The following is an 18,993-nucleotide window of genomic DNA, read 5'->3' on the forward strand; positions in this document are numbered from 1 at the left end:
ATTTAGACTAAGCCTTGTCTGTGCTTGATAGCCAGCCAGCCAGCTAAGCTAAAAGCAGGCGGAGCATTGGGAGGCGAAATGTACCCTGAGAATCATAGTATGCTGTAGGGGAGTGCAATACAGAAGCTTCAAAATGACAAACGAGGAATCGTGCAGTATGACTAACAAAAATGATCGAACAGTGGTGTATACTCACTGGCCAGTTTATTAGGTACACCTGTCTAGTACCGTGTCGGACCCCCCTTTGCCTCCAGAACATCCTGAGTTATTTGGGGTATTCTACAAGGTGTCGGTAACATTCCACAGTGATGTTGGTCCCTGCTGATGCGATGGTATCACGCAGTTGCTGCAGATTGGACGGCGGTTCATTCATGATGCGAACAGCCTGTTCCATCTCATCCCAAAGACGCTCTATTCGGTTGAGGTCGGGGGACTGTGCAGGCCACACAAGTAAACTGAGCTTTCTGTCATATTCCAGGTGATGTTTTTTTCACTGTCCAGTGGTGATTGTGTGCCCACTGGAACCACTTAGTTTTTAGTTGATAGGAGTGGAACCTGGTGTGGTCGTCTGATGCAATAGCCCATCTGTGACACGGATCAGCGAGTTGTGCATTCCTAGATGCCGTTCTGCCAACCATTGTTATACATGATTTGTCTGTTTGTGGCCCGCCTGTTAGCTTACACAATTCTTGCCATTCTCCTTCGACATCGCTCATAAACAAGCTGTTGTCGCCCACAGGACTGCCGTTGACTATGTTTTTTGTTTGTCACACCATTCAAATCAAATTGTATTGGTCACAGACACCATGGTTAGCAGATGTTAATGCTAGTGTAGCGAAATGCTAGTGTTTCTAGTTCTGACAGTGCAGCAATATCTAACAAGTAATCTAACAATTCCACAACTACCTAATGCATACAAATCTAAGTAAAGGAATGGAGTAAGAAACATAAGATGCAAGATGCAATAGATGGTATAGAATACAGTATATGAGATGAGTAATGCAAGATATTATTAAAGTGACTTGTGATCCATTTATTAAAGTGGCCAATGATTTTGAGCCTGTATGTAGGCAGCAGCCCCTGTGTCAGTGATGGCTGTTTAACAGCCTGATGGCCTTGAGATAGAAGCTGTTTTTCAGTCTCCTGGTCCCAGCTTTGATGCACCTGTACTGACCTCGCCTTCTGGATGGTAGTGGGGTGAACAGGTCGTGGCTCGGGTGGTTGTTGTCCTTGATCTTTTTGGCCTTCCTGTGACATCGGGTGCTGTAGGTTATCCTGGAGGGCAGGTAGTTTGTCCCTGGTGATGTGTTGTGCAGACCTCACCACCCTCTGGAGAGCCTTGCGGTTGTGGGCGGTGCAGTTGCCGTACCAGGCGGTGATACAGCCCGACAGGATGCTCTCAGTTGTGCATCTGTAGAAATTTGAGGGTTTTAGGTGACAACAAATTTCTTTAGCCTCCTGAGGTTGAAGAGGCGCTCCTTCACCACACTGTCTGTGTGGGTTGACCATTTCAGTTTGTATGCGAGGAACTTAGCTTTCCACCTTCTCCACTGCTGTCCCTTCGATGTGGATAGGGTGCTCCCTCTGCTGTTTCCTGAAGTCCACAATCATCTCCTTTTGTTGACGTTGAGTGAAGTTGTTTTCCTGACACCACACTCCAAGTTCCCCCACCTCCTCCCTGTCTCATCGTTGTTGGTAATCAAGCCTACTACTGTTGTGTCATCTGCAAATTAGATGATTTGAGTTGGAGGCGTGCATGGCCACGCAGTCATGGGTGAAGGGAGTACAGGAGGGGGCTGAGCACACACCCTTGTGGGGCCTCAGTATTGAGGAGCAGCGAAGTGGAGATGTTGTTTCCTACCTTCACCACCTGGGGGCGGCCCATCAAAGTCCAGGACCCAATTGCAGAGGGCAGGGTTGAGACCCAGGGCCTCCAGCTTAATTCTGAGCTTGGAGGATACTATGGTGTTGAAGGCTGAGCTATAGTCAATGAACAGCATTCTGATGTAGGTATTCCTCTTGTCTAGATGGGATAGGGCAGTGTGGTGGCGATTGCATCGTCTGTGGACCTATTGGGGTGGTATGCAAATTGATGTGGGTCTAGGGTGACAGGAAAGGTGGAGGTGATATGATCCTTGACTAGTCTCTCAAAGCGCTTCATGATGACAGAAGTCAGTGCCACGGGGAGATAATCATTCTCGGTAAGCCCTAGACTTGTGCGTGAAAAGCCCAAGAGGGCAGCTGTTTCTGAGATACTGGATACGGCGTGCCCTGCACCAACATAGTTTTGCCCATTTTAACGTTCAGTCAAACAGTAACTGGATGCCTGTTTGCCTGCTTTATGTAGCAAGCCACGGACACTTGACTTATTGTCTGTAGGAGTGATCCATTTTCGTGAACAGGCTGGTGTACTTAATAAACTGGCCCGTGGGTGTATACAAACAGCATAACTGGTTATAAAGTGGCAGAATTGTATTTTAAACCTTGCTCTAACCCTAACCAGCAAGCTGTTGCAGTAATAGTTGATAGTTTTGAGCATATGTATGTCATCTATAGGGGACTATGCAAATAAAGTATGGTTGTCTATGTGCTACAATGTGTCCCTAATCTCAAACCAGCCCTTATCAGGTTTTTCTGGGCTTTCATGCTCTCTGCAACAGATACTTTCCACCAGCAGGCAGTGTATGGGCCTTTCCGTCCTCTATGCCTGTAAATGGATATAGAGGAAGAGCACAGCGATACTCTCCAGTGCCCCCAAACCTCTGAGGTCTCCTTGGTCCACAAAGATTTATTACACACTGCTTACAGAAGTGTTACAAATGAGGCTCTCCCCGTATCTCCTCTGTTGCTTCAGATTCCAGGCTGCGTCCCAAATGGCACCCTATGTAGTGCACTACTTTTGGCCAAGGCCCTATGGGAATAGGGTGCCATTTGGAGAATAAAAAAGCTTTACTGATGTACCGTTATACATCTACAGTATGGAAAACACCTGGGTGTGCCCAATGAAACAAGCAGCTTTGTTGAAATTTACCAAGACCACCAATAGTAATAATTTATACTACAATTTGGCCTTTCATCATTTAAAAGTAAGCAGGTTTTAGGGTGCCGCCAGGGTGTGGTGTACTTTCCATGCAAAGCAGAAGTGTTTTTTGGTAGATATTGTTGTGCAATTTTTGTAGGGCAACCATCACGATCCTCTCTCGCTTTGCCTCTTTCTCTGTCCCCAGCGTGAGTGGCCTGTCCCCGTTCATGGGGGACAACGACAACGAGACCCTGTCCAACGTGACCTCGGCCACCTGGGACTTTGAAGACGACGCCTTTGATGAGATCTCAGACCACGCCAAAGACTTCATCACCATGCTGCTGAAGAAAGATATGAAGTAAGCACGATGGTGCTGCTCTCTGAAACACAACATGATGAAAGACCGGGTGCATCCCAAATGGCACCCTATTCCCTACATAGTGCACTACTTTACCATATTTTAGGGTGCCATTTGGGATGAAGTCCCAGTCTTGACATGATTTGAGTGTAAATGTTGTAGAATGGCTTTGATCAGCCTGCCAGATGTCTGTTTTCATTGTTGAGGTGTAAGATGTACGTAATGCTTCCTTCCCAAATGGCACCCTATTCCCTGGGTTGTAGACTACTTTTGACCAGGGCTCTGGTCAAACGTAGTGCACTATATAGGGTGCCATTTGAGACTCGACCCAAATCACTATCTGATGTGTTGGAATACCGTGAGAATGGGGTCTTTACGCCTCTCACTCAGTGCTCATGTGGTTCTCTGATCGTAGGGCCAGACTAACATGTGATCGCTGCTATGAACACCCATGGCTAAAACAAGACACTGGCAAAATGGAGGCCAAGAAGCTGTCCAAGGAAAGGATGAAGAAATACATCCTGAGAAGGAAATGGCAGGTAGGTGCAAGCAAAACAGATCGTGGGCTTTGTCCCATAGGGCTCTGGTCAAAAGTAGTCGACTGCAGTATATAGGGAATAGGGTGTCATTTTGGGATGCCGCCCATTTCTCATGTCACAGTGCAACATAACGGCCATCCATCTTTAACAGTAGGGCTGTGCTCCGCAGCGTAAAATTGTTTAAATGAGAAACAAGACTAGCACTGTAGTATGGCACAGTATATGAATCATCCAAAACATGTGCGTTTGAGAATGTTATTTAGAATTCTGCTATAGGAGAGGCTACAGAAATTGTTGACTTGCCTCATCAGGCCGTCTCGATGAGCTTCCAAGTTGGTTAAGAAAAGTGAATCTCACTAAGTCCCTGCAGTTCAACTCATTCTGAGTGCTCACACATGAGTAGACTGCTCATTTTACAACAAAGTCAACATGGAGGTCCATTAGTATTTCATGAGGTTGAAAAGGACAAACTGCAAGCATCATGTTGGAAAACTAGAGCACAAAACAGTAGACTGTGAAAGTGGAGCAATGTCTCTTTTTTTTGTCCTTTGTTGCCTTCAGGATGTATAATCTCAGGGATCAAGTTATCAAGCTTTGGTTGTAGTAGTAAGCATACTTTTAGGATCACAGGCTGGGTGTGTCCCAAATGGCATCATTCACCATATATAGGGCGCTACTATAGACCAGCTCAGTGCACTATAAAGGGAATAGGGTGTCCATTTGGGACTCACACCTAGTCTATACTTCATGGCCAACAAACAGGACATTTCAAATTGATACAAACGAGCCCATTTACTTATAAGATTGCGGTTCTAACATTTCTGGAGGATGTAATTATCTTCTAGCCTAAGGACTGTTTGTACTGCTCAGACATGTAACGATTGCATCATTGATTTCATGGCAGAAAACGGGACATGCAGTGCGGGCCATAGGAAGACTGTCGTCCATGGCGATGTTGGCGGGCGTCAGTGCCAAGAAGGGCTCCCCTACCGAAGGTGGCATGGCAACAAAACATTTATTTATTTATTTATTACTCATGAATGTTCTAAACCTTTCTGTTGTACCCCTGAGCAAGGGATGGCACTCAGCTAGGGGTGTTTGTTTTATTAATGCCACTGAAAATATTTGCCCTCATTTTTTGGAGCACTTTGGTTGGTACAGTAGGTGGTGCTGCCAAGGGAGCTGCTGCTCCTATTTGAAGTCAAAGCAGCACTCTCTGCACCAGTTTAACTTGAGGCTAAAACAATGTCATTTTGTTTTGTCCCATATTTTGCAGAGGACAACCAGTTCCTTGAGTTCCTGGAGTCTGAGGAGAGAACCCAGGTCAAGCCCACCTTCAGCTCCATGATAAAGGATGTTGAGGTGGTAGAGGGGAGCGCAGCCAGATTTGACTGCAAGATTGAGGGTAATGTCTCACAAACTCCTCATTTACATATACATGCAACATGGCCTCCTAATTTACATATACATGCATCACAAGTGCTGTATCCATTCATCTGCCATGAAGTACATAAACCAAACAGAAGGAAGGCAAATATGGTTTTGTGAGGCAGCACACATAGTGTAAACTTTTCTCTCGAATGGTTGTCCATAATTGTAATCTGTTCGATCCCATTCATATTTCTAATACTACCTGCATCCTATAAATACCCATTGAGAAACACAGCCTGCATCCCGACGTGGCACATGCTACAATATGCTGTTCATCCTATAAGAATGCTGCTCATTGACTACAGCTCAGCCTTCAACACCATAGTGTCCTCCAAGCTCCTCACTAAGCTCAGGGCCCTGGGTCTGAACCCCTACCTGTGCAACTGGATCCGAGACTTCCTGACGGGCCGACCCCAGGTGGTGAAGGTAGGCAACAACACCTCCGCCAGGCTGATCCTCAACACAGAGGACCCACAAGGGTGCATGCTCAGCCTCCCTCCTGTGTACTCCCTGTTCTCCAACGCAATCATCAAGATTGCTGACGACACAACAGTGGTAGTGAGGAGGTGAGTGGTGGCAGGAAAATAACCTTTCCCTCAATGTCAACAAAACGAGCTGATCACGGACTACAGGAGACAGCAGAGAGCACATCCCCAAACACGTCAACAGACTGCAGTGGAGAGGGTCAAAAGCTTAAAGTTCATGAAACCAGTTTTAACCATGGCAGTAGCAAATTGAGTTAGAAAACCATGATAAATCTGCAACAATCAACTATCATGTTGAAGACGAAGATGCCTAGTTTATGGCACAGTATCGTATTTTAAATAAATTCCAGCAAAAATGTCAAATGTAACATTTCACCCCAAATTCTAATTACTGAAAAGTGTCATGATTAAATTATCGGTTCATTTTATATAATTTTTGTTCTTCTAACTTATTTGAATAAAACACATTATGTTGCTGTAGTATGTCCATAAATTATAATAATTGTATACTAGTTGAAGTTAAACTATAATATTAGTGTCTGTGGACATGTTTCTCATTACCATAACACTTTCAAGTTCCTATATATATTTTTTATAGTTTAATAGTTTTATTCACGTATGATGCATCATCTATTGAAGTAGTCCTTAGATGAGCACAAGTTAATATCTTCACTTATATGCCTTCAGAATATTTCGGTAATGAGAAGCTAATTCTAATGTACAGTCAATGGGGTGCGCTGGGCTGTAACTTTACTGTAATTTACTAGGACCACTGCTTACATATAGTATAGATTTTTTGTTGTCAAACATCAATTATTTGATTAAGTAGAGGTTGTCAAGAAATATGGTTGTATAAACCCAATTTTGTTTCACTTACAGCCACAATCTGGAGTTTGTCTTTCAGCAAAGAACAACCCCACCACTTAAAGGAGAATATCCCCCATTTTGACGTGTGTGTGATTTTAGTATTCAAGTTATTTGGATCAACAAATGAGTTACTGAATCTCTAATGGAGCTCAGTACAGTTTTTTTTAATTTTTTATGGCAAACATTCTCATCTCAGAAACCTGCTTATCATTACTGTAATGCACCAATATTTTGTAAATGGTAAGAAAAATAACTAAGACAGAATTACTGAAGTATAAATCTAACAGTTTGCCTTTATCCAAATGTGTACATAAATAATAACATGTCTACACAAGTAATTATGACAAACAAGATTCAGAAGGTTACGTGTTGCGGTAATGAGAAATTACAAAATGTATTTTTTTTTAATTCAATGTTATGTTTAACTCAGGCATTTTCATTAGGTGATCAATGTAAAAAATGATTTTTTTAAATTGATTTGTTTACCTTTTTCGACTTGGAAAACAGTTGTGGAAATTGGTAAAGTGCATAATATCAGGTCAACTAACTATAACAATAATTCTGAAATGGCAATTGCACCGCCCGCAACCGCAGGGCTTTGCAGAGGGCAGTGCAGTCAGCCCAACGCATCATTGGGGGCACACTACCTGCCCTACAGGACATCTACAGCACCCGTCACGGTAGACCAAGAAGATCATCAAGAACCTTGGGCAACTGCAGCCTGGTGATCTCTGAGGTGAGCCCGAGCCATGGCCTGTTCACCCTGCTACCATCTAGAAGTTGGAAGCCGTACAAGTGCATCGAAGCTGGGGACCGGTAGACCGAAGCTCTTGATCAATCTCCGGGCCATCAGACAGTTAAATAGTAACCACTAGCCGGCTTCCACCCAGTACCCTGTCCTGAACCTTAAGATACTGTCACTAGCCGGCTACCATCCGCTAAACTGTACACGAACCAAAGTAATAAAGTAGGTCTGTATTTTGTGGTTCCCAGGCTACCCTGATCCAGAGGTGGTGTGGTACAAAGACGAACAGCCCATCAAGGAGACGCGCCACTACCAGATTGATTACGACGAAGAGGGCAACTGCAGCCTGGTGATCTCTGAGGTGAACGGCGACGACGATGCCAAATACACCGTCAAGGCTGTCAACAGTCTGGGCGAGGCCACGTCCACAGCCGAACTCCTGGTGGAGGTGATGGCGGAGGAGGAGGAAGAAGAGGAATGAGTGGTACAACCAGTACAAAACAAACCGATATCCCCTGTTTTTAGCTTTTACTATCTTTTTTAATAGCCATGTTGGTAATACACTCCCCTTCTCTGACACACTCTGAAATGGGGGGAGAGAGAATGGGCTTCATTACCTTTTGCTATGATTATGCACTTTCCTACTTATCAGTTATAGTAGATATCAGATGTTGATATTTCTAACATTACCTTGACATTAACCGCATTCCAGCTGTTTGTGTGTGATCCATTTATTTGATTTGCTAAATTTACAGTATCTACGGTTTTCTCCCCTCAACCAAACAAACCCGAAGTCAGTGGCGTGTTTGTGGGTTGTTCCACCAATTCGGTGCCTTTTGAGAAGTGTAACTTGGTCAACATTTTTTTTTTCTTCACCAAATGTTAACTTTATCATAGAGTGCACATGTTCAACTTAATAACGAACACATTTTCCTAAGTGTGTAAGTGCCAAATAATTTAACACGGTTGACAATTTCATCTTATATCGGCCATGAATCCCCTAGTGACGGGGGGAATGGAAGTTTGTGTGCAAGCTTCACAAAGACATGTTTAATTGTTAAAACATTTCTAGCCTGTCTATCTATGCGTAACAGAGTTGATGTGTTATGGCTGACCCGCTCAGTTTTTTCCACCACAGGAGTAGAAACCAGCTCCCCTGCTTTAAACACTATGATTTGATTGTTAGATGTTGAATGTTTCTTTTGAAAAGAATATTTAAACATTTATAGTTTCACCATTATTTGAACGAGTTCAGTTCACGTAACAAGGTTGACCTTAAAATGAGGGACAGACATAAAGGAGTCACGAATCACATTACATAAAGGATCATCTTCACAAATGGCTTTGTCAAAGCGGCAAAATAACTAAGGCTTTACAATGATGGTGAAATGTTGGGGTTAAGTGGGTTCAAATGTTCCTAGAAGTCAGAGGGTGCACATCATGGTACATGTCAAAATGCAGAATTTAGCCACTTTAGCAAGTTACTATTTATATAAAAAATCCGTGATTTGAATTGTCCATGTGGTCTGTTAAAGGGCACTTCATTTAATATAACACAAGGGTCAATTCAATATTGGTGACCAATTTCTACTTGTATAAAAAGGCAATCATTTTGTGGAATGACCCTTGTGTTTTATCAGCATTATGGTATTTGCAATTACTTGGGCTTTTAGAATGTTTTTTTAAATTATTTAAGCACAGTCTTGGTATCATATTTGAGCATCAGTTTTGTGTTCTTCCCTGCAAGCACGTGTCCACCATTATTACACATTTGCAATACTAAACAGACCAGTGAATTATCACACACAGATTTTTATTTTGTATTCGATTGTGTGTAGATTATATTTCTTCAATTTTTATAAATGTATCAGTATGAGAGATTACATGTAATGAGAACACTACAAGTGTAGTTGCTCACGGTTACAAAATAAATGATCACAAAATCAAGCTGTTTGTATTTTGTGATTGGGATGAGTTTCCTATAGTGTTAGAAGAATTGGGAAATAATGTCTAGATTGTTTTTGTCAGTTAAAGAAAAACAAACAGTAAAAGAAATGGCCGACCGGCATTGCTCAATTAATTGACTTATTTCTATAACTTCCTTAACTGAAGAGGCTAATATGTACACCATAAATACTAGAACTGCACAACTATGAAACTTGGCTTCAGATACCCTCACCTCTGGGATAAAGCTATTCTCGAAACGATAAAGTCATCCAAAACCATAATTGACGGCTCTACACTCAGGTGCTCCTGCCAAAGGACAACCTGTGACCCCTTCTGGTTCTAGACTGAGACCAACTTCCTTCACAAGGCCCAGGGTCACAAGGAACAAGCTCCATTATGTTGGCAATTGTGAGACTTGGAGCAACCACCACCAGGGACAAGTGAACATCAGCAATGACTTCCAAAAAAACCTCACCAGGAACACGTCCACGTTTCCTAACGCCCTCTTCCTCCAGCCCTGAGCACTCGCTGGAGGGGAACTGTTAGCCATTGCCGCCTCACTCTGACTTTGAGAACAATCTCTACCTTCTCCAGAGCATTAGTGTTCCTCGAGTATTATCAATGGGGAAACACTAACTGTATTCTCCTCACCTCCGTATGGTCATTTTCACGATTTCATAAATTAATAGAATGCAACTTTAGATCATTAGAACGCATTCCCCAAAAGCCACACAATACCCCTGAACGGATTTCTGCAAATATGTAAAATACCACGTGAGTCCTCTTTTACATTTGGGGTCGTCGCAGTTCGATTGATCAAACAACCCTGAAAAGGCAGGCTATCGCTCCCTCAGTTGCCTATTGTTAGGGTTGCGTAAATTCGACTGGTATCAGGATAAATATAACAATGAGTCACCGATTTTATACTATGTATTTTTTTATTAGCGAAGTAATAAATGGCAAATGCAACTTTAGTATATACGGGCTCACTGTAATGCCACGCAGGGCAGAACAGAGAACTGACAAGATTCGCACAAGTAGACAATGGACCTGATCGGACAGCTCAGAGCCTCTGCTCTTTTCTGTCCATAAGAAACAATTGGATTGGTGGAAGAGGCAGGCCAGGAAGAAGGGTGTGGTCAGCAAGGCATCCCCCGAGGCGGAATGCCCCAAGGTTTTTGAAAGCAAGCCCCATTGAAGTTGAATTCACCAATGCAAGAACATTGAGCTGTAATTTTATAAAGTAGACTGTTGACTCATTTTATATTCGCTTGTTTGTCCAATTTGGTTCAAGGGCCTTGTTGGATACCTGTACTAGCCTATTATCTACATTGACTGACTTGTGATCTTTGCCCATGCTAGTTTGATTGTATTGACATTTATTTTTGTATTTATTTAACCTTTATTTAACTAGGCAAGTCAGTTTAAGAACAAATTCTTATTTACAATGACGGGCTATACCGGCCAAACCCGGACGATGCTGGTCCAATTGTGCCTGCACTGAGACTCCCAATCACGGCCGGTTGTGATACAGCTTTAGTTACAGTAGTCCATTTTAGTTCAAAATATTGAGTCATTGAAACTGGAACAGTGCATCCCAAATGGGTGGAGGCAGCAAACAATGTACCTGGCCAGCAGGGATTTACAACTTTATTGCAATATTTTTTGGGACTACCAAGAAATTGGTGAACTATATTAATCATGCATTGAACTACATCCATCCATTCTGCCAACAATGCCTTACTCTACGTCATGGAATTTTGAGTCAAATAGGTTCTATTTTTAAAACCTCTTTTAAAAGTCAGTTTTGCAGCATAAACTAGGAATTTTATCTTTTTTACTGCTGTTATGATTGTCTGTTTCATATCTGCAAAGTAGTTCCAACACTGTCGGTTCCACTTTAACAGAAGAAAACGCTGCATGAACTGTCGACAGCTCCTCAACAACAGGAAGCGACAACTCCGGTGGATCTGACTTTCCCCGCAACCTCTCTTCTTCGAGCTCTTGATTCTCATCACAAGATACAACCTAAAGAAAAAGTATTCCAGCGGAACCTCACTAATCCCACAACATGACTGGGAAGAGTCTCCTCCCTCTCACAGCTCAGTGAGAAATGTCAGCTAAATCAGCACCTGACAACCAAACAACCTCGTTGTCAGGCTGTGGAGGAACCACAACCGTGGAGGTTGCAAACCTAGGTTTGCCTTCTCTGGTAAAGGACATGTCAGCTAAAGGACCAAAACATAATCACTGACAACTTCTGAATACAGTAGATCACTTGGGGGAACCAAATCCTTTCTCAAACCACCAAGATAACCTAGTTCCTCAGTGTCACTCAACCCAACAAAGAACGTCTCCCCTAAATAGACACAGGAATCAAACTCAGCCTGTAGAGGATACACTATATCACATTTCTCTGCCCAGGTCATCTCTGCTCTTCTGAACATGAGTTACTTCACAACCTATGTGTAGTTATATTATTTAGCTACACTGCTACATGGCAGCAAAAAAACGGTATTAAAGGCCCAGTGCAGTCAAACATGTTTTTCCTGTGTTTTATATATATATATTCCACACTATGCATTTGGAATAATATTGTGACATTTTGAAAAGTATATTGCCCCTTTTAGTGTAAGAGCTGTTTGAAAAAGCTGGATGGAATGTTGGCCTGCCTGATGACCAGGCAGTAAATTAGTTAAAGGATCCATAAGAAAGAATTCCAAACAATTCTTGCTTGAGAAATTGCTTTTTTGCTAAGAATCAGTTTTTGTTTCTTTTTGACCATTTTCATTTCAAACAATCACATTAAGTTACCGAACCACACCGGTTTACAACTACAAATGCTACATTTATCACGGACAAACCCCCATTTGTTACGAAACTGATTAAGACAACTTACCGGCACGCTGTTTGTTTTAAGTCAATAGGGGTCCTAGGTTTGCCTAATGGTTCTGTAACCTGCGCTAATGCGTGGAAGTATGAGTATGTGGACTGTGTTGTGTGCATGTGCCCCCAGGAGACAGCAACCTTATCTGGGTCCAGGGTCAGCTCCGTCGTGACCTCCATCATTGGTCGGCCAACCCAAGCTGAGTATTAGTTGTTGACGAGGAATACCAAACTAAAGAGGTTAATTAACATAACACCGACCACATCTACATGCGCACAGTATTCTGGATAATAGCTCATATCTCGGTTAAGGTCTTATTCAGGACAAGCTGTTAACATGCATCTTTGATATCCCGCTCACGAGTAACCATGAATAAACAGAATATTCTTTATATGCCCAGGGACGGCGGAACAATTGATTTTACATGTACAAAAAAATATAGATAATTTTCGGCTACCTACATGAGATTCCTATTATGTATAAAAGAGTGAGATTATTTTATTTGTGAAATGGCAACCGAGCATTGATCGTGTCACCAGAATAAGATCCTCAATATTTATTGGAAAGCAGCATCAACCTCATAACTGTGTACTTTCACCACCCTGTGCAGTTCAAAGTTTTGGAAAAAGTACTCAATTATCATACTTGAGTAAAACAGAAAATGAAAAGTGAAAGTGACCCACTAAAATACTGCTTGAGTAAAAAGTATCTGGTTTTAAATGTACTTAAATAAAGTGGTAGAAAAAGTACTCAAATGTCATACTTGAGTAAAAGTAAATTCTGTACATCAAATTCCTTATTAAGTAAACCAGATGGCATGATTTTCATATTTTTTTATTACGGACAGACGGGCACACTCGAACACTCAGACATAATTTGCAAACACAGTTTTCGTGAGTCTGCAAGATCAGAGGCAGTAGGGACAAAGTGTTATATTGACAGGTGCCATAATTCTGTCCTGCTTTAGCATTCTAAATGTAATGAGTACTTTTAGGTGTCAGGGAAAATGTAAGGGGTAAAAAAATAAATTATTTTCCTTATGAATGTAGTGGAGTAAAAGTTGCCAATAACATAAATAGGAAAGTACAGACACTCCAAAAAAACGACTTAAGTCGTACTTAAGTATTTTTACTTAAGGACTTTACAACACTGGTTCATGGCTCAATTCATATGTAGCCTAATTAACTGCATGCTTTCCTGAGACACAGTGGGAGAACTACACAACATATCATTGCATGACTACAATTTTACATTGATATGATGGTTGTAAAGACTCCAGCCACCCTAGTCATAGACTGTTCTCTCTGCTACCGCACGGCAATCGATACCGGAGTGCCAAGTCTAGGTCCAAGAGGCTTCTAAACAGCTTCGACTCCCAAGCCATAAGACTCCCGAACATCTAATCAAATGGCTACCCAGACTAAGGTGAGCATTTGCCCACTGAAGTTGGTTATGACGCCGAACTGCAGTCAAGTCAAGGCCCTGGTGAGGAAGACGACCACGCAGATGAGCTTCCCTGAGACGGTTTCTGACAGTTGGTGCGAATCGGTTGTACAAATGCATAGTTTCATCAGCTGTCTGAGTGGCTGGTCTCAGATGATCCCGCAGGTGAAGAAGCCGGATGTGGAGGTCCTGGGCTGGCGTGGTTACACGTGGTCTGCGGTTGTGAGACCAGTTGGACGTACTGCCAAATTCTCTAAAACAACGTTGGACGTGGCTTATGGTAGAGAAATTAACATTAAATTATTTGACAGCTCTGGTGGACATTCCTGCAGTCAGCATGCCTATTGCATGCTCCCTCAACTTGAGACATCTGTGGCATTGTGTTGTGTGGCAATGCTGCACATTTTAGAGTGACCTTTCAATGATCATGCTGTTTAATCAGCTTCTTGATATGCCACACCGGTCAGGTGGATGGGTTATCTTAGCAAAGGAGAAATGCTCAGTAACGGGGAACATTTCAGAGAAATAAGCTTTTTGTGCTTCCCATTTCTGGGATCTTTTATTTTTAGCTTATGAAACATGGGACAAAGACTTCACATGTTGCGTTTTATATTTTTGTTCCATGTAGAATCCACGATCTAACTCCTTGATGTCTCTCAGCCTCAGAGACATTTTGAGTCTCCAGGTCCTGGGTGATCAGACTCACACTGCCCTCATAACCCCTCCCCCTGTCACCTGGCCATTCTTATACAGGTAAAAACACTCTGCCATCTTAAAAACCGCCTTATCGTCTTTGCAATAGCACTGGTTTCAACGGGAGATATGACAGGGACAGGGTGGCAACTTCAACAACATAAGCATTCATATAGTCTTCAGTAGTGATTGATTTAAACTCATGAGTTTAAACTCGTCTGTTCAGAAAGAGAGAGGATTTCTGGTTTAACCCTTAGATAGCCGGGACCAGTTAGGCAGGGATTAGGACGGCTTCAGGAGACCCCAAATAAAACATTTCTATGCATTATTAAATGAGTGGTTGGCATCTCGTAAGGCCCGTTGTCGCATGTACTGTACGTCACATGAACATTTTATGTGACATGGGGGGGAGTGGGGTAAGTTGAGACATTTTTTTACATTCAGCATTAATCATTCAAGGTAAATGTAGTATTCTTTCTAACAAATATATCTACATATATTTCAGGATGTTGAGTATCCCTGGAAATGATCAGAATTCATGCAAACATTACAGTTTTGAATGTGCAAATTTTGGGAATATAACCACAAAGTATTGTTTCATGTGCGCTGCGCCATCACACAGCAACAAGTCAATTTGATCAATGTTGAAGCCCATACATTTCTGGAGTGACATTTATTTATTTTTCCTACCATATACAGTGCACTCGGAAAGTATTCAGACCCCTAGACTTTTTCCACATTTTGTTGCTTTACAGCCTTATTCTAAATAGGATTAAATAAAATGTTTTCCTCATCAATCTACACACAACACCCCATAATGTCGAATACTCCATCACTATTCAGACCCTTTGCTATGAGACTCGAAATTGAGCTCAGGTGCATCTTGTTTCCATTGATCATCCTTGCGATGTTTATGTAACTTGATTGGAGTCCACCTGTGGTAAATTCAATTTATTGGACATGATTTGGAAAGGCACACACCTGTTTATATAAGGTCCCACAGTTGGGAGTGCATGTCAGAGCAAAAACCAAGCAATGAGGTCGAAGGAATTGTCTGAAGAGCTCCGAGACAGGATTGTGTTGAGACACAGATCTGGGGAAGGGTACCAAAACATTTCTGCAGCACTGAAGGTCCCCAAGAATACCGGTTTCCATCATTCTTCAAATAATGAAGTTTAGAACCACAAAGACTCTTCCTAGAGCTGGCCGCCCAGCCAAACTGAGCAATTGGCGGAGAAGGGCCTTGGTCAGAGAGAGGACCAAGAACCCAATGTTCACTCTGACAGAGCTCAAATGTTCTTCTGTGGAGATGGGAGAACCTTCCAGAAGGACAACTATCTCTGCAGCACTCCAGACGGAAGCCACTCCTCAGTAAAAGGCACATGACAGCCCGCTTGGAGTTTGCCAAAAGGCACCTAAAGCACTCTCAGACCATGAGAAATGAGATTCTCTGGTCTGATGAAACCAAGATTGAAGTCTTTGGCCTGAGGATCACGTCTGAGGAAACCTGCACCATCGCTACAATGAAGCATAATGGTGTCAAAATCATGCTGTGGGGATGTTTTTAGGTGGCAGGGACTGGGAGACTAGTCAGAACAAAGTACAGAGATCCTTGATGAAACTCTACTCCAGTGTGCTCAGGACCTCAGTCTGGGATGAAGGTTTACCGTCCAACAGGAAGTTTACCTTCCAACACCCTAAGCACACAGCCAAGACAAGTCTCAGAATGTCCTTGAGTGGCTCAGCCAAAGCCCGGACTTGAATCTGATCGAACATCTCTGGAGAGACCTGGAAATAGCTGTGAATCGACGATCCCCATCCAACCTGACAGAGCTTCAGAGGATCTGTAGAGAAGAATGGGAGAAACTCCCCAAATACCGGTGTGCCAAGCTTACCAAGCATACCCAAGAAAGACTTGAGGCTGTAATTTGTTATCAAAGGTGCTTCAACAAAGTACTGAGTAAAGGGTCTGAATACTTTAGGAGGTAATGTGTGTGTGGGGGGGAGAACTATTTAACCTATATGGGATCGGTGTCCCTGAACCGGGACGGTTGTTGCTCAGTATGCGATAATGTTGCTAGAAAATGTTGTATACAACAGCCAACTTTCCGGGACATAGACATGTCTTATATGGGCAGAAAACTGAAATTCTTGTTAATATAACTGCATTGTCCAATTTACAGTAGCAAAAATACCATGATATTGTTTGAGGATAGTGCACAACACTTATCACGGCAACTGATTTGATACATTCACCTCTGAAAGTAAATAATGTACTTACATTCAGTAATCTTGCTCTGATGTGTCATCCTGAGTGTCCCAGAGATACAATGTAATGTATTGTAGTGTAGTTGTGTTTGAAAAAATCTCTGGCTCCACAACCACCCCGCCCGGCCATCTAGATGTATTTTATGTAGGGAAGCTAACGAACCACCATGTATGACATTCCTGGGAGTGTGTAAACTCAAATGTTTTATTGCCATAGCATTTTTGTATGTTCTCTATAGTTATGACCTTGAAAATGTATAAATTGGCCAATTCAGCACATTTGGGCAAACTCCCGGCAGACTTGATGCCAACTATTGTGACTCTGGGATGCTGACCTTCTAGGCAGAGTGCCTGTGCCTGTGTTCTTTTGCTCATCTGAATAATTTATTTTTATTGGCCAGTCTGAGATATGGCCTTTTCTTTGCAACTCTGCCTAGAAGGCCAGCATCCCGGAGTCGCCTCTTCACTGTTGACGTTGAGACTGGTGTTTTGTGGGTACTATTTAATGAAGCTGCCAGTTGAGGACTTGTGAGGCATCTGTTTCTCAAACTAGAAACAGCGTTGTACCAGATCTTCAGTTACTTGGCAATTTCTTGCATGGAATAGCCTTAATTTCTCAGAACAAGAATAGACTGACACGTTTCAGAAGAAAGGTCTTTATTTCTGTACATTTTGAGCCTCACATCTGAAAGTGAAAATCAAATGAGCAGTTTCACACCTAAACTCCACATTTTACTTAACATTTGTTTGTAAACCAAGTAAATGCAAACAAACACTGTATAGCTTAAAGACATGGTTAGAACTATATTTTTGATATCATGGATGGTCAGTCCTTGGTATCCATAGCATAGTCTAGTTGACTGGTTCTATTTCTCCAGCCCCATCCTTCAGCTTTTTAGCAAAACTGTGGTGCTATGCATTTACATACATTTGCTCTTTTCTAAGAAGCTGTTTTTCTGTCTTGACCATTTAATCAAAACAATCACAGTATTTAAGGTATTTAATTGTTACCTAGAAATGATTGGATATTGAGATAAAAACAGCTGTATTGGACATTTCTTATTGAGTAATAGTGTTGTTATATGGTGCAACCCAATCCTATAGTGAGTTACTTTTGTGCTATTTAATATAAAGATAAACTTATGAATTCGAGAACAAAATTACTAGCATTGCAAGCAAAAATAATGATATTACTAGCCAAACTAAACATTGAAATGATATCATGTTAAATGCGAGAGCAAATAAATTGTAAATGGGCGCAAAAAAAATAAAATGTTTTATGATAAGGCGATTAAAATAAAAACGCCTCCCTCTTTGCAATTTTCCCTATCTTTGGTTATGCTACCTTGGCCTTTGCTTCGCTGCCTTTTCTCCATTTGCAAATGTTGGCACATTAATTCCAGCAAGATAGCACCCTTGCATCCCACTGCTGGTTGCCTCTGAAGCTCAGCAGGGTGGGTTCCGGTAAGTCCCTGGATGGGAGACCGTGTAAAGTGGTAAAAATAATCACGTGGAAAAATAAAGGTGTGGAAAAAAAAGTCACGTGGGGATTTTTTTTTTTTAACGAGGGATTTACATGTGAAACTAAACACATTTCCCGAAACCGACGTCTGACTCGTGATTTTTGTTGTTAGTAATTACATTTTTACAGATTACATTTTTAACTAGGTTCATTCAAATTTTCCGTTAGTGTTAGGCGTTATTGTCTTGCTGGAAGATTCACTTGTGTCAGCCTCCTGTCAGATGCATACACGTTTTTGTCTAAAATGGTACCTGGTAAAGTTCAGGATGTCACTGACCTTAACAACGATCCACTACCATATTTTACTGTAGATATGAGGCACTATTCTGCACTTTTTGGCCATGCACGCCAGTGGTGGGTTTGGTGGAGGGAAGGGGGATATGGTTTACATAATTGCCATGGTCATCAAAACATTCAGTGACCACTCGAGCCCTTTGGAATTTTGGATGGGGGCATTGTCATCCTGGAAGCGACCACTCCCATCAGAATAGAAATGCTTCACCATAGGTTGAAGGTGATCACTCAGAATGGCTGTGTATTTGTTGCCGTTTTACCTTGCCCTCGAAGTGGTTGAATGAACCATGCCAGGAAAAGGCACCACACCATAAGACTCACCAGAACCCTCATTTACTCCGGTGTCTCCGTTATTTTTTTTCATTTACTTGTGTGTTTCTAATGTCTGATTCACATAGCAAGAAAGGAATTGTATCACATTTTTCTTCTTCTTGAAATACACTTAATATACACTAGAGGGCGTTTTCGTTCTATGGGACATTACTTTCTCAG

The 18,993-nt window shown here is 42.0% G+C and overlaps 1 protein-coding gene across 2 annotated transcripts in view; it reads left to right on the forward strand.

Annotated features, from left to right (window-relative positions):
* The window catches only part of LOC109870693 (myosin light chain kinase, smooth muscle), an 82,160-nt gene extending 72,766 nt beyond the window's left edge, over positions 1–9,394 (forward strand). For both annotated transcript variants that reach the window (XM_020461290.2, XM_031805658.1), the window contains 5 exons: positions 3,228–3,380; positions 3,796–3,919; positions 4,824–4,914; positions 5,196–5,324; positions 7,696–9,394. In XM_020461290.2, the coding sequence (XP_020316879.1) occupies positions 3,228–3,380; positions 3,796–3,919; positions 4,824–4,914; positions 5,196–5,324; positions 7,696–7,928 (730 nt within the window). In that variant the 3' untranslated portion in view covers positions 7,929–9,394. The remainder of the gene's footprint in view (positions 1–3,227; positions 3,381–3,795; positions 3,920–4,823; positions 4,915–5,195; positions 5,325–7,695) is intronic.
* The last annotated feature ends 9,599 nt before the right edge of the window (positions 9,395–18,993 follow it).

Source organism: Oncorhynchus kisutch, linkage group LG26 (genome assembly GCF_002021735.2).
Source record: "Oncorhynchus kisutch isolate 150728-3 linkage group LG26, Okis_V2, whole genome shotgun sequence".
NCBI lineage: Eukaryota > Metazoa > Chordata > Actinopteri > Salmoniformes > Salmonidae > Oncorhynchus > Oncorhynchus kisutch.